The sequence below is a fragment of the Cnephaeus nilssonii genome (assembly GCF_951640355.1).
Source record: "Cnephaeus nilssonii genome assembly, chromosome: 5".
Taxonomy (NCBI): Eukaryota; Metazoa; Chordata; class Mammalia; order Chiroptera; family Vespertilionidae; genus Cnephaeus; species Cnephaeus nilssonii.
The window spans coordinates 78,267,580-78,280,535 of NC_137076.1; the positions used below are offsets into that span (position 1 = coordinate 78,267,580).

The 12,956-nt window shown below is 50.2% G+C and overlaps 1 protein-coding gene across 1 annotated transcript in view; it reads right to left on the bottom strand.

Moving 5' to 3' along the window:
• Nucleotides 1-12,472, bottom strand: part of SPOCK1 (SPARC (osteonectin), cwcv and kazal like domains proteoglycan 1) — a 471,580-nt gene extending 459,108 nt beyond the window's left edge. The window contains exons 1-2 of the mRNA XM_079772660.1: nucleotides 12,372-12,472; nucleotides 11,633-11,812 (exon numbers count right to left, since the gene is read on the bottom strand). Coding sequence (XP_079628786.1) covers nucleotides 11,633-11,812 — 180 coding nt within the window. The 5' untranslated portion in view covers nucleotides 12,372-12,472. The remainder of the gene's footprint in view (nucleotides 1-11,632; nucleotides 11,813-12,371) is intronic.
• Nucleotides 12,473-12,956: the final 484 nt, after the last annotated feature.

Here is a 12,956-nt window from a genome sequence, read left to right on the forward strand (position 1 = left end):
AAAAGTCTGTAGACTCCAAAGGACAGGAGTCAGGTTTGTTTTGCTCCCTGCTGCCTCCTAAGTGGCCAGCACAGGGTCTGGTACATAGCAGCCTGGCCAAGAAGTGTCTGTGGGGTCAAGGTACAAACACATGAGCAAACAAGCATCACTACTGAGTCTGTGTGCCAGGGTCTGGAGGCTAGAAAGGCAAGGATCCAGGTCCAGGATGCCCATGGAAATGAATAAAATAAAATATTTTTAAACACATACAGTGGTCTTTCTGAGATAGGAATAAATTTTTAAACCACCAACCCTGTCATATAAAAATCATACAATTAATCTAAAACCAGTAAAAACAGCCTTATTTACGTGGTAACATGGGTAGCACTTTTATTCTCTCATTCACTGAAAGTGACATAAGCCTCATCCAAGATGACTGGTTAACGGTTATAGACCAGGTCGAGTTATAGCAAGACTAGCTGGCCCAGATGGGAGGTGATGTCTTGGCCAAATAAAAGTATTGAACACCGCCGAAACCGGTTTGGCTCAGTGGATAGAGCGTCGGCCTGGGGACTCAAGGGTCCCAGGTTCGATTCCGGTCAGGGGCATGTACCTTGGTTGCGGGCACATCCCCGGTGGTGGGTGTGCAAGAGGCAGCTGATCGATGTTTCTCTCTCATCGATGTTTCTAACTCTCTATCCCTCTCTCTTCCTCTCTGTGAAAAATCAATAAAAAATATATTTTAAAAAAAAAGTATTGAACACCAACCAACCAAGGCCACCAAAGTCACAAAGGAATCAGCATGTTCAATGAGCACAGAAAAGACCTAGAAACTACCCAGTTGTCCCTTAGCAATGGGGCTTCGGAAAGACCCCAAATAGCCACATAAGTCTGTTAAATACACTTAACTGTTTTCTCTCTCCATCTTGGCAATGATTTCATCAATTTAGGTACCACTAATTAGAGGAAATTCAGCAAGGTGGGATGAAACAAAGTTTGAGAGTTGGTTCAGTGGGCAATGGAATGGCTTTAGAACAAGAAATATCTCCATATCTTGCTGAGCCTCATAAATTTTCTAAACTTTGATGAGTCTTTGTTTTTGGTGTCCTCTGATCTCTCCAAAATGATCTGCCCTACCAAGCAAAAGGATTTACTACTCCCAAAGAGAGCAGCAGGTAGTCACTGTCCAGCCCACATCCCTCGGGCCTTCTCTGTGCTCCCAGCTGCCAACATCTGCATCTCCGCACCCAAGGGAACACCTCCTGCGCGAATAAACATCCTACATGCCCCACCATTCCGCATCTAGCGCGTGCTCTCTGCACCACGTCAGCTCCAACACCCATTTCTCTATAAACTAACGCCAATGTCTGAGTCAATGTCCTTAGTTCAGCTGTGCACGAAACACATCGATTCTGCTGGAGAAGAAAGTCAGGCCAGAGCTGGCTGGGTTCAGGCCCTTTTGAAGACAGGAAGGTTTGTTGAGATGACCCCTGAGGACTTTGTCATGGAAAAGGTCCCACATCGATTCTGCTGTGCTTGAGGGAACAAACGTGCATAATGCCCTGGAAGCCAGTCAGGAGTCCAGGGCTCTCCTACCCCAGCAGCACCTGGAGACGGCGGCTGCTGCTCAGACCGGCGCAGATACACACACTGCAGAGCAAGGCCTGCCTCCCTAATGTGACGGTAGCCCTGCGACATAGGGGGAACAATCACACACAACAATTTACAAGACAAAATGCTCATTGTGTCCACAATTCTATTATTCATTGGAGCTAACGGTGTTGGCAGTTTGGCAAGAATAATAATTCTCTAGGATTTCTCTGAAAATACAGTCTGAGAACTACCTGCATCGGAATCACCTGACTGCTTTTGAAAATGCAGGTTCCTGGGTGCCACCGTGGCTATCAGAGACTGTGCCATAGGTGAGGAGGCTGGAGGCCACACTGTGAATCAGCCCATAGGGGGCCTTCCGAGGCTGGGAAGGTGTAAGTCTGAGAAGCATTGCTCCAGCGCCTGGCTCTGGGCAGCTCCCTTTTAGCCGTGGCCATGGCTGGGCATCTCACCCTGACCTGGCCTTCTTCAGAACTGAGTGAGACTGATTCCATCTGCATGGGGGAACAGAAAGGGCGGAGCGGGAATAAAAAGTGGAGGCCTCTGCCCTCTGCCTATTTGTTTTCTCCATGTTTTCTCCGTGCCAAGGCCGCCTGGCACACCTGCAGTAGGTTCTGCTTCCTGGCTCCAATCACAGGCACTGACAGACTCTGAATAAATGCTGCTCACCCACCACATAATTATGCTGGGAGATACTGGCAGTGCCTTCTGCAGTGTGTCGTGTCGAAGATTGCCCAGGAAGAGGTTGCAAATTATTACAAATAGTTGTATAATATGTCCTTCCTTCCTTCTTCCCCCATTGTGCCAAAGAGATCCTTATAAAGGATCAAGGGAGGGTGTCACCTGAGGGACATACCTGCACAGAATCATCAGAAAAGCAGCCCAATCCAGTGAATTTATTTATTTTTTAATATATATTTTTATTGATTTTTTACAGAGAGGAAGGGAAAGGGATAGAGAGCTAGAAACATCGATGAGAGAGAAACATCGACCAGCTGCCTCCTGCACACCCCCTACCAGGGATGTGCCCGCAACCAAGGTACATGCCCTTGACCGGAATCGAACCTGGGACCTTTCAGTCCGCAGGCCGACGCTCTATCCACTGAGCCAAACCGGTTTCGGCCCAATCAAGTGAATTTAGACATTAGTGTTATTCCTCCAGGAGGATCTCCAATAATTCACATCTCTAGTCTGTGAACTCACCTTTCTTCCTCCCCAGAAAGAAACCATTACCCTCATGTCTGCCTCAGTCTCGTCCGGGAGGACCCAGGCCAGGAGCCATGAGTGCACATGCTAGTCAGCACTCTGACACGGTGCTGCGGAAAGGGCATGCGTGTCGTCTCCCCCCTGAACTGTGACCCTGAGGACAGAAATGTTGGGTTTCATCTTCAGCTTCCAAGCCTGGCACCCAGCGGGTTCTCAGCAATGGCAGTGGGGGAGGGGCACAGGGAGGAGGACAAGGAGCAGCCCATATACTCCAGGCTCATTTTTTAAAGATAAACTTCACCTATCATTACTCTGTCCAAGAAACGCTATGGTGCCCTTATTTCTAAACAGCACTTGGGGTTGTCGGAATTGTGCAGCCCGGGACACTTGACCGCGGAGGGAAAGAGAACTCCTGGGCCCCATCGCTGGAAGGCTAGGAAGTCATTTCTGAAAGAGGAAAGTGGGGTGAGGGATATTTACACAGCAGAGTTGCTGCAGAACACAACGCAGAGACAAGGGGGGAGGGGAAAGGTGCAGGGACAAAAGACCGGGCCGTCCCTCCAAGGACCTGGCCCATCTGCGTCCCTCACTTGTCACAGGTGACTTATCCCCCCCACCCCCAAAAGGTGTGTCAAATTGAAAATGTGCAAAGCGCGCTTTTTATTTTTATTTTTTGGAAATATACTTTTATTGATTTCAGAGAGGAAGGGAGAGAGAGAGAAACATCAATGATGAGAGAGAATCATCGACTGGCTGTCTCCTGCACGCCCCCTACTGAGTATTGAGCCCCCAACCTGGGCACGTGCCCTTGACCAGCATCAAACCTGGGACCCTTCTTCAGTCCTCAGGCTGACACTCTATCCACTGAGCCAAACCAGCCAGGACCAAAGTGTGCTTTTTAAATGAACTGAGAAAGAGCTTGCTACTTCAAGGAATCCTAGGGCAAACACATCTGATGGAGACACAGCAAGGTCTTTCCCACTTCAACACCTTTGGGCCTGCACTTCCCACTCGCTGCCTGGAACACAAGCACCTCCCTCCTCTCCTGGTTCCCTCCTAGCATCCAGTGGTCTCAGCTCCAGTGCCTTCCCAGCAGCATTCCCCAACCAGAACAATTCGTCAGCCCCTTCCCCTTCCCATACACGTGATCCAGCACCTGTACCTCTACCTGTAGCCCTTTTCTCAACTGGACCTAAATCATTCTTTGTGGTTGTTTTCTGTCTGCCACGCTAGAGCGTAAACTCCAGGAGGATACAGACTGTGTCTAGCTTCTTCACCCAGCACCTAGCAAAGGCCTGGCACGTAGCTGGCATTTGGAGAACATTTTTGCACCAACAAATCACCATGCCCTGTGCTGACTATTTATTATCGTTAGGGTTTCCCTACACCACGCTAGCCTGCTTCGGCTGTAGTGAGGTATAGGTCCTCTGGCGGCCTGTAATGGGGTGGAACTGAAGAGTTGTGTCTGTGATAGACGAAGGAACAAAGGCCTGGCCAATCCTGCTAAGTATTTTCCTATTGATTCTAAAACCAACAAGAGGCATTGCGAGGCCCTGCAAGAGCTTCCCCAAGGACAGTGATGCGGAACCCATCCACCCCGAAGCCAGCCCGGGACCACTGGGCAGAACCAGATGAGGTTTTTCTCTTCGGAGATGGGCTGGAGGCAACTGGATCGGAGCTAAACGTTAAGAGTGAAACCAATTAGGGCTTAGCTGGCATAACAGGGCTCCCTGGGGAGCCCTTCACACAACTAGGATTTCAGGCACAGCTGGGCGCAAACCTCCTCTCAGATACATCACGATGAGAGGTGCCGGTTTCAGGAGAGGTCCGGTGATGCTGTGAAATATGAAGGGAAGGACTTCTGTGCCAGGAGCTGCATCTGGAAAATAACAGGCTGGACCACGTGGAACCTCACACAGCCTTCCAGACTGACAAGCAATGGAGTGAGAACAGCCTCAAAGATAATGGAACAAACTTCCCCAGCCTTTCTCTAAGACATTTCGCTATAGCTGGGTGCCAGCAACTCACTCATGCTCACAGAGCATACGTGACGGGAAGCGACCCTCAGGAAGCAAATCAGAATAGCAGGTGCATCAGCCACTGAAAGATCATGAACACCTACGAACACCTACCTGGTGCCATGGGTTCACTCAGTCCTCCTCAAAACCCCACAAAGTAGGGAGGGTCACACCAGTTTTACAGGTGACCCTCCAAGACCCAAGTATAAGCTTGGCAAGACTGGAATGTGAACCCAGGTTAAGAGTGGGCTCTTCACCGTGGAGTGACTCAGCCTCGAGAGCTTTGAGAGTGTTCGGTTTGAAATATATTATATTGAGTAAATGAGTAAGAAATGACTTATTATAAAACATTCAATTACTAACATTACTTTGTTTCCCCAAGCAAGATTGAATAGTTCAGCCAATGATCAGGTCCCACCCCATACGAGAGAATTACAGGTCCAGTGATCCATTTAGGACCACTTCTTGCCTTTGAAAATAATCTCACCAGGATATAGGAGAGTATTTATCCCCCCCCAGCAATTCCAGTAAACTGCAGTACTGGGGAGGGGGAGGGGGAGGGGCAGGGTTTGGGGAGGACAAGGAGAAGCCGGGAACTCAGCCTGGGAAGGTCAACTGGGACAAGAAGCTCCGCCATCCCCGCCAGGACAGCACTAGGCTTTCCCCGTCAAGGGCAAACTGAAGGCAGGGACAGAGAGCACAAAGCCGTTGCAGGCCTGTCCACTTTCAAAGTGACCCTTTCTAACGGTTCCTGTGAAATAATTATTTCTATCAGTGGTCATCTCATACAGGGGATTTAAGAGAGTGGGTTCATTAAAGAGAGTTAGGATCACAAACTCATTTAAGTCCCCTTGAACCTGTTTAATCAAAATGATTTTCTGCTATTCTCTATTACAAGCCAAGTTTCTGTGGTGACAGATTAATGACTGATCCACTAAGCCATACACCTCTCTTGTCACCAACCCCACCGACTGCGCCAGCCACCGTCCCATCAATAAGCCCCACTTCTCCTTGAAACTCATTATAGCTGAGCTGCTAAGATCAAATGAGTAGGTCAGCTGCTCACTGACACCCCAGTTCTGCTAAAGAGACCACCAAATCCCAGGGAGCCTGTGGGGAAAGAAAGCGGGCTGGCCCTTGTGGTCTTATTAGAATCACAAACCCAGGCCACTCCGGAGTAAAATACTAGTAAATGCCAGTGAAAGCAACGCTTCTGATTCTTTGAGCCTGCTGAAGGTAATTATCCTGGAGTTAAATGTCAAGGCTAGTTTCACGTGTGCAAAAGAAAGAAAATGCCATTTTTGGTGTAAGCATCAATATTATTTTAATCAAATCAGAAGCTCATTCTTAGCAGAAGATAAGGCCTGTCGTGGCCCCTACAATAAGCTGTTGGTCCACCTGGCTTCCTATTCCATTTGTCTCACCTTAAGGTTCTTCACTAGTTACCCCTCCACATAAGGCAGGAAAGACTTGCAATGCGCTACCAGTGGAGGCTCACACCCTAATGCACTCCATTCATGCTTGGCCATTGCGCATAGTGAGAGTCTAGAAGCCGACTTCCTGGTTCCAGCCAGGCTCCTCCGCAGCCCAGCTCCATTAACTCTGGGCAAGGGACTTACCCTCCCAGTAAATCAGAGACAGTAATAGTATTTCTCTCCTAGGATTGTTATAAATTAAATGAGATAATATATGTAAAGTACCTTAAACAATGTCCTGCACACTAAGTGCTTCATTGATATTAGGTATTACCTATTTCTGCAATGTTTTAATTACAATCAGCACGTATTACCTTTGTAAGAAAAACTTATTTAAAAAGAAAACATGGTAACAAAGAAATGTGTGATAGCGTAAGATAAGGTGTTTCATCCAGCAGATAAGAGGTTACCTGAGTAAAGAGGAAACTTTATCTTGCTCACCCTTAGAGCCAACCACCCTCGTGCATAGTAAACAATCAAATATTTGTTGGAATGAATGAACGTACAGATGAATGTTTGAATAAACAGAGGAAAATTTCCTTACAGCAACAGGTATGGAGAGCCAAATAATATACAGGAAAAAAATCAGGAGAATGGCTGTGGCATCGTGACCCCCTCCATCTCAAACCACAGAAATTAAAGGCATGACAGTTGGAAATGGGAAATAATTGTGCAGCTAAATGCAAACATCTATCCTTCTTCATCTTCTCCTCCTTCATACTGTATTTGTGCAAAAGTCTGGGTCTCCATCTGGCCCAAACATCCCAAGGGCTAGTCTTTATAAAAAGAATGATAAATTCTATAATTGGAAAATAAATTAATAAAAAAAGAATGATGGCCAACCTAACAGACCACCAATACATTTAAGGAGCAAACATCTCCTAACATGATAATGGTATGCTGCTCCTGGGTCCATTGCTCCAGGTAATAAGACATGGAGAAATCCTGAGATGTTTCTTCTGGGAAGGAGATAGTGGTTCTTTGTGTACCTAGAGGACCACTTCAAAGCTGTAAGTACTGGCTACCAGGACATCTCTGGCAATGTCATAGGACACATCACAGGCTGGGGAGCATGGAGCACACAGACACCATCATTTCTATTTCCAAGTTAGCTCAATAACAACACCAATGGGCATCATCAGCTCTCTAAAGGGAGCCTTCAGTTTTCAGTTTCACAAGTTCAAAAATTACTTCCAAATCTCTGTCCCCCAAGTGCAAAAAAGTGATGAGTCTCAGGAAAGGCAAAAAGTTTCCTTTCACAATGACGTTCAAAAACTGACAAGCATCGTAACAATCTCAGGGCAGTTTTTCCAAGTCATCGGTAGCTTCAACAAAACAATCAGAACAACAGTAGGGAAGTTGAGTTTTGTCAACCTCTAGCAAGGCCTGGCTCAGTGAAAACTATCAGACCGGCTGAGCAACTGCCCTAGCTGGGGCTTTGTTGTCCACTGAACAGCTGGTTTCTCTAGAAAGCAAGTTTTTACTCCCTGGTCCCAGGGACTGAGGCTTTGTGGATATTCCAAGTAAATGACCCACATGAAGACACCTGGCCTTGGCCTAAAAGATTATCTAGTTTGAGTTTCACAACACTCTAAAGAGGTTAATGGCCTTAACTTATGTCTGTTCCATGGCTAGCATCATTTTATATGCTTTACCCCGTAAAGCATATAAAATGATTGTAATTGAAGATGTTTGGGATTTTTAAACATTTTTAGATGTTTTTAATGTTATTATGGATTAAATTGTCATTTAAAAAGGATATATACTGCAATATCAGACATCTCTCATAGCAGTATGTTTACCAACACAGCTCCTAGGACAATGGAAACTAAGGAGAAAATAAACAAATGGGACATCAAAATAAAAAGCTTCTGCACAGCAAAAGAAACCATCAACAAAATAATGAGAGCCCACTGCATGGGAGAACATATTTGTCAATGATACATCCGATAAGGGGTTAATCTCCAAAATTTATAGGGAACTCGTACAACTTAACAAAAGGAAGATAAACAATCCAATTAAAAAAACGGGCAAGGACCTAAATAGACACTTCTCCAAAGTGGACATACAGAAGCCAAAGAAGTATATGAAAAAACTAAAGGCCTGGTGCATGAAATTCGTGACTGTGTGTGTGGGGGGGGGGGGGGGGGGGCGCGGGGGGTCCCTCAGCTCAGCATGCACCCTCTCCAATCTGGGACCCCTGTGGGATCGGGCCTAAACCGGCAGTCAGACATCCCTCTCTCTCACAATCCAGGACTGCTGGCTCCCAACTGCTCGCCTGCCTGCCTGCCTGATTGCCCCTAACCTCTTCTGCCTGCCAGCCTGATCACCCCCTAACCACTCCCCTGCCAGCCTGATCGATGCCTAACTGCTCCCCTGCTGGCCTGATCACTCCCAACTGCCCTCCCCTGCCGACTCGATTGCCCCCAACTGCCCTCCCTCCCCTGCAGACCCGGTCACCCCTAACTGCCCTTCCCTGCCAGCCATCTTGTGGTGGCCGTGATGTGACCACATAGGGGCGGACATCTTGTGCGAGGGTGTGATGGTCAATTTGCATATTACCTCTTTATTATATAGGATGCTCAAAGTCACTAGTCATCTGAGAGATGCAAATCAATACAACAATGAGGTACCACCTTACACCTGTCAGAATGGCTATCATCAACAAATGACAAGTGCTGGCGAGGATGTGGAGAAAAGGGAACCCTCGTACACTGCTGGTGGGAATGCAGACTGGTGCAGCCTCGGTGGAAAAGAGTATGGAGTTTCCTCAAAAATTAAAAACAGAAGTCCCAATTGACCTAGTGATTCTACTTCTAGGAATATATCTCAAGAAATCAGAAACACCAATCAGAAAGAATATATGTACCCCTATGTTCATAGCAGCACAATTTACAATAGCTAAGATTTGGAAACAGCCTAAGTGCCCATCCGCAGATGAGTGGATTAAAAAACTGTGGTACATCTACACAATGGAATACTAAGCTGCTTTAAAAAAGAAGGAACTCTTACCATTTGCAACAGCATGGATGGACCTGGAGAGCATTATGCTATGCAAAATAAGCCAGTCAGAGAAAGTTAAGTATCAAATGATCTTGCTCATTTGGGGAATATAATGAACACCATAAACTGATGAACAAAAATAGATCCAAAGACATAGAAGCATCAAACAGACTGTCAAACCTCAGAGAGAAGGCAGGGGAGATCAACCAATGAACCTGCATGCATATAAGCATAACCAATGGACACAAACAATAGAGGGGTGAAGGCCTGGGCTAGGCGGGGGCAGGATGAGAGAGGTCAATGGGGGAATAGGAGGACATATGTAATACTTTCGATAAAGATTTTTTTAAAAAAAAGAATATATGCTGCTTAAAATATTAGTTTTACACCTAAAATTACTCCAGAAACAAAAAAGCAGCACATTTGAACAGAGACACTTTTCTCTTTTTGTTACGCTTTAGACATTTTTTCAGCATTTAAGGCAGTAGTTCCTAAACATCATAAGAATGCGTGTTTAAAATATAGATTTCCAGCACTCATCCCAGGAAAGTGGAGTGAGAACCTGCAGGGGAGGAGCTGGGTGCTGTAATTTAGCAAGCACCCAGGTGAGCAGCATGGTGCATCAGGTTTGGAAAACACCTGACCCAAGGATAAAAAATACCACCATTTTCAAGAAAGATGGGAAATGAAGAAAAGTCCAATTTTAAAAGTTTAAAGACAAATGGGAAATAAGAATAATGTCATGCTCATGGTACACTGACACGAGAAAACCTTGAACAGGCACGGAAGCTCAGTAAACGGTTCCACGTCTCTAAGACCACCACCCCTCGCAATGTGACCCAGCTGCCCGCAAACCACGCCATCTGCAAAGGGCCCCTTCCTCTCCACACCTGGCCCAACGCTCCCATGTTGAGCAGAGCTAAGCATCTGCTCTGTTCCTCACCGCTATCTAAAACAAACAAAAATGATTTCTACTCTCTGAGTCCATGAATGGACACTCCTTTGGGGCATCTTTTGGGCAATTTGGGCATCTTTCTCAGCCACGGGCAAAGGTAGTCAGTCCAAGCCTCCTCAGCGCCGAACGGTAGGGATTGAAGATGGTTTGCAGGGCAGGGCAGGGCAGGAACAGGGCGGAAGAATGGCAGGAGTCTCATGGGCAGGTGGGAGGACCAGGAAGAGTATCTGCTGCAAAACTAAGACCCGCCCCCCCCCCCCCCAATAAACTGTGGAGGCTTATTAAGTGTTTGAAAGCACCTCTCAAAGAGAAGCAACCCACAGAAAGAAGAGAGAGAACTAAGCCCCCACTCAAGGCTATGGGCACACCTTCTCTGGAATGTGACCTGGAGAGACGCTCTTTGGAAAGTACCGCAAACCATCCGGATTCATTGGAATCCTCAGACTCTCCCCCTGCCAGGGATGGGGTTACCCAGCATGGGGCTGAGGGCAATCCAGTGAAAGAGGGTGACGCCCACACATCTCCCACCTCCAAGAGCCCTGTGCCCATCGTGAGAACAGAGGCTCTGGGGTAGGAGTCTCTCAAGGGCAGGCATTCCCAAGGGTACGTATCATAAAACTTCTTCCTGGTCATCCACCTGGGGCAGCCTAGGACGAGCTGGCAGCAGCTCCCGCGGCACAGAGCGGTGCCATCTGCCGGAAAGGCTGTACCAGGTGCCTCTGGCCCCGGCATCCGCTGGGGCTTACCTGGGAGCGGCAGCCAGACTTGGGGCAGAAACAGACAGAGGTGCTCTGGGTGCCCAGGAATAACTTCCTCCCCTCAGGGCCCCCCGGGGAGCAATCCTGCCACCCAGTCTCCTCTGCAGGGCAGGGGACCCGCTCCAGGAGCTCCCTGCTCCCTCTCCCTTCCCCTAAAGATGCCAAAGGTCAAAACCACCATTTTACCCAGCCCACTGCCATGTCCGTCCCAATATCTGGAGCACCTGGAACACCTGGCTCCCTAACAAATAAGCTGGGCTCACCTCCAAACCTTCCCCCTGCAGCACACCCTAGAGATGGTCCAATCACGGCTGCCCAGGAGGTTCTGGACGGGGCTGGGCCAAGTCAGCCATCAACCCTTGGAGAATTCAGACGCTGCGGGAGCCTCTCTCTCTGCCGCTGCTCCCGGTTCATTCCACGCTCAGTCTGGTCGCCTCTCCCCGTCCCGCACATGCCCACACCTGGACTACAGGTAGCAGGCAAAGAGGCGCAGGCCTCCCAAGTTCCCCTTGAAAGTTCTCGGGCAAGACGGCCCCGGAGCCAGGACCGGCAAGCTGCCCCGGGAGGCCCGCACCGTCCCCCGCCCGCCCCGGACCCCTCACGGAGGCGCCCGCCCCCGGTACTCACGTCTCGGAAGCGGTTCCAGTACTTGTCGCGGTCGTACTGCGAGACGGTGCTCAGCCACTGGTCGTTGTCCAGGAAATTGCCGTTGGGGCCCACGCGCCCCGCGAGCGCTTCCAGGCGCCGGCTGTGCACCTGGAGGAAGCACCACGCCGCGGCCGCCGCGAGCACCGCGATCGCCGGCATCTGCGGGGCAGGGGCGCGGGGCGGTGAGCGGGCCGAGCCCCGCGCCGCCCCGGCGACAGGGTGGGGGTCTCCCGGCGGGGAAGGGGCCATCTCTCGCCCACCCGGGGCGCCTGTCGAGGACCAAGAGACCTAGGGATCCCTCTCTGGAATGGGGGGGACTCAGTTATAAATGAAGAGGCTGCGTCACAGATTAGGGGCTGCTGTCAAACTACAGGAGAGCCCGGCCAGCTATTCTCCGGGCGCCCCGGACCCCGCTACGCTCAGACGGAGGCTCCGGTGCCCCCCACAAAACCAGGAGCCGTGGACCCGCACGCCGCCTCCCACGGACGGCGCCCAGAGCTGATAGAGGGGGTCAGCCGGGCTCCGAGCAGCATCCAGGCTCGGGCAGCATGGGGGCGGGGGAGTACCCGCAGCTGGGAGGCTCTCTCCTTGCCCACCCTGCCGCTTCGGCAAGAGGGGTGCGCGGAGACACCCCAGGCCCCCGACCCTGCCAGCCCTGGGTGGTCGCGGGCAATCCCAACTACGCCAAGTTGGGGCGCGGGGTTTGGCGGGCACGTACCTTGGGGGCTGGCCCGGGTCCCCGCGTCTGAGTCGCGGGAGTTCCTGTGGCGCGGTCGCGGGGGAAGCTCTGGCCTCGCTCCTGCGCTCCTGCCGCCGCCGCCGCACAGTCCGGCGCTTTGTGAGCCGGCAGCGCTCTGGCTCCGCTGCTCTCTCGCTCGGGCGCGGCGCCCGCTGGCGGAGGAGCCCGAGCGCACGAGCCGAGGCCTCTGGCGACCCCTGGCGGCCGCACGTGGCTGTGCCTCCGGACCGGGAGCCCCCCCCCACTCCGCCCTGGAATGTGGTTATCCACATCCTTAATGCGGGACTGAAACAAGCTTTCAGGCCCAAGCTGGATGAGAGACAGCTGAGGGGGTTGAGGATACAAGGTCCAGAAGACAACCAGCACTGAGGCCTTCTCAAAAGGAAGGTCGTCGGGCCGCCGAAGTTAGAATCGCCTTGGTGGGGAGAGGATGGGGCTCCTTAAAATAGGGATTCCTGGCTCACGCCCCAAACTTGCTGAATCAGCATTCTTTAGGTGGGTCTCCCTGAGGTGAGTGAATTTCTGCACTGCCCATCGCAGGTCCTGCACCCACCCGCGTCTCTG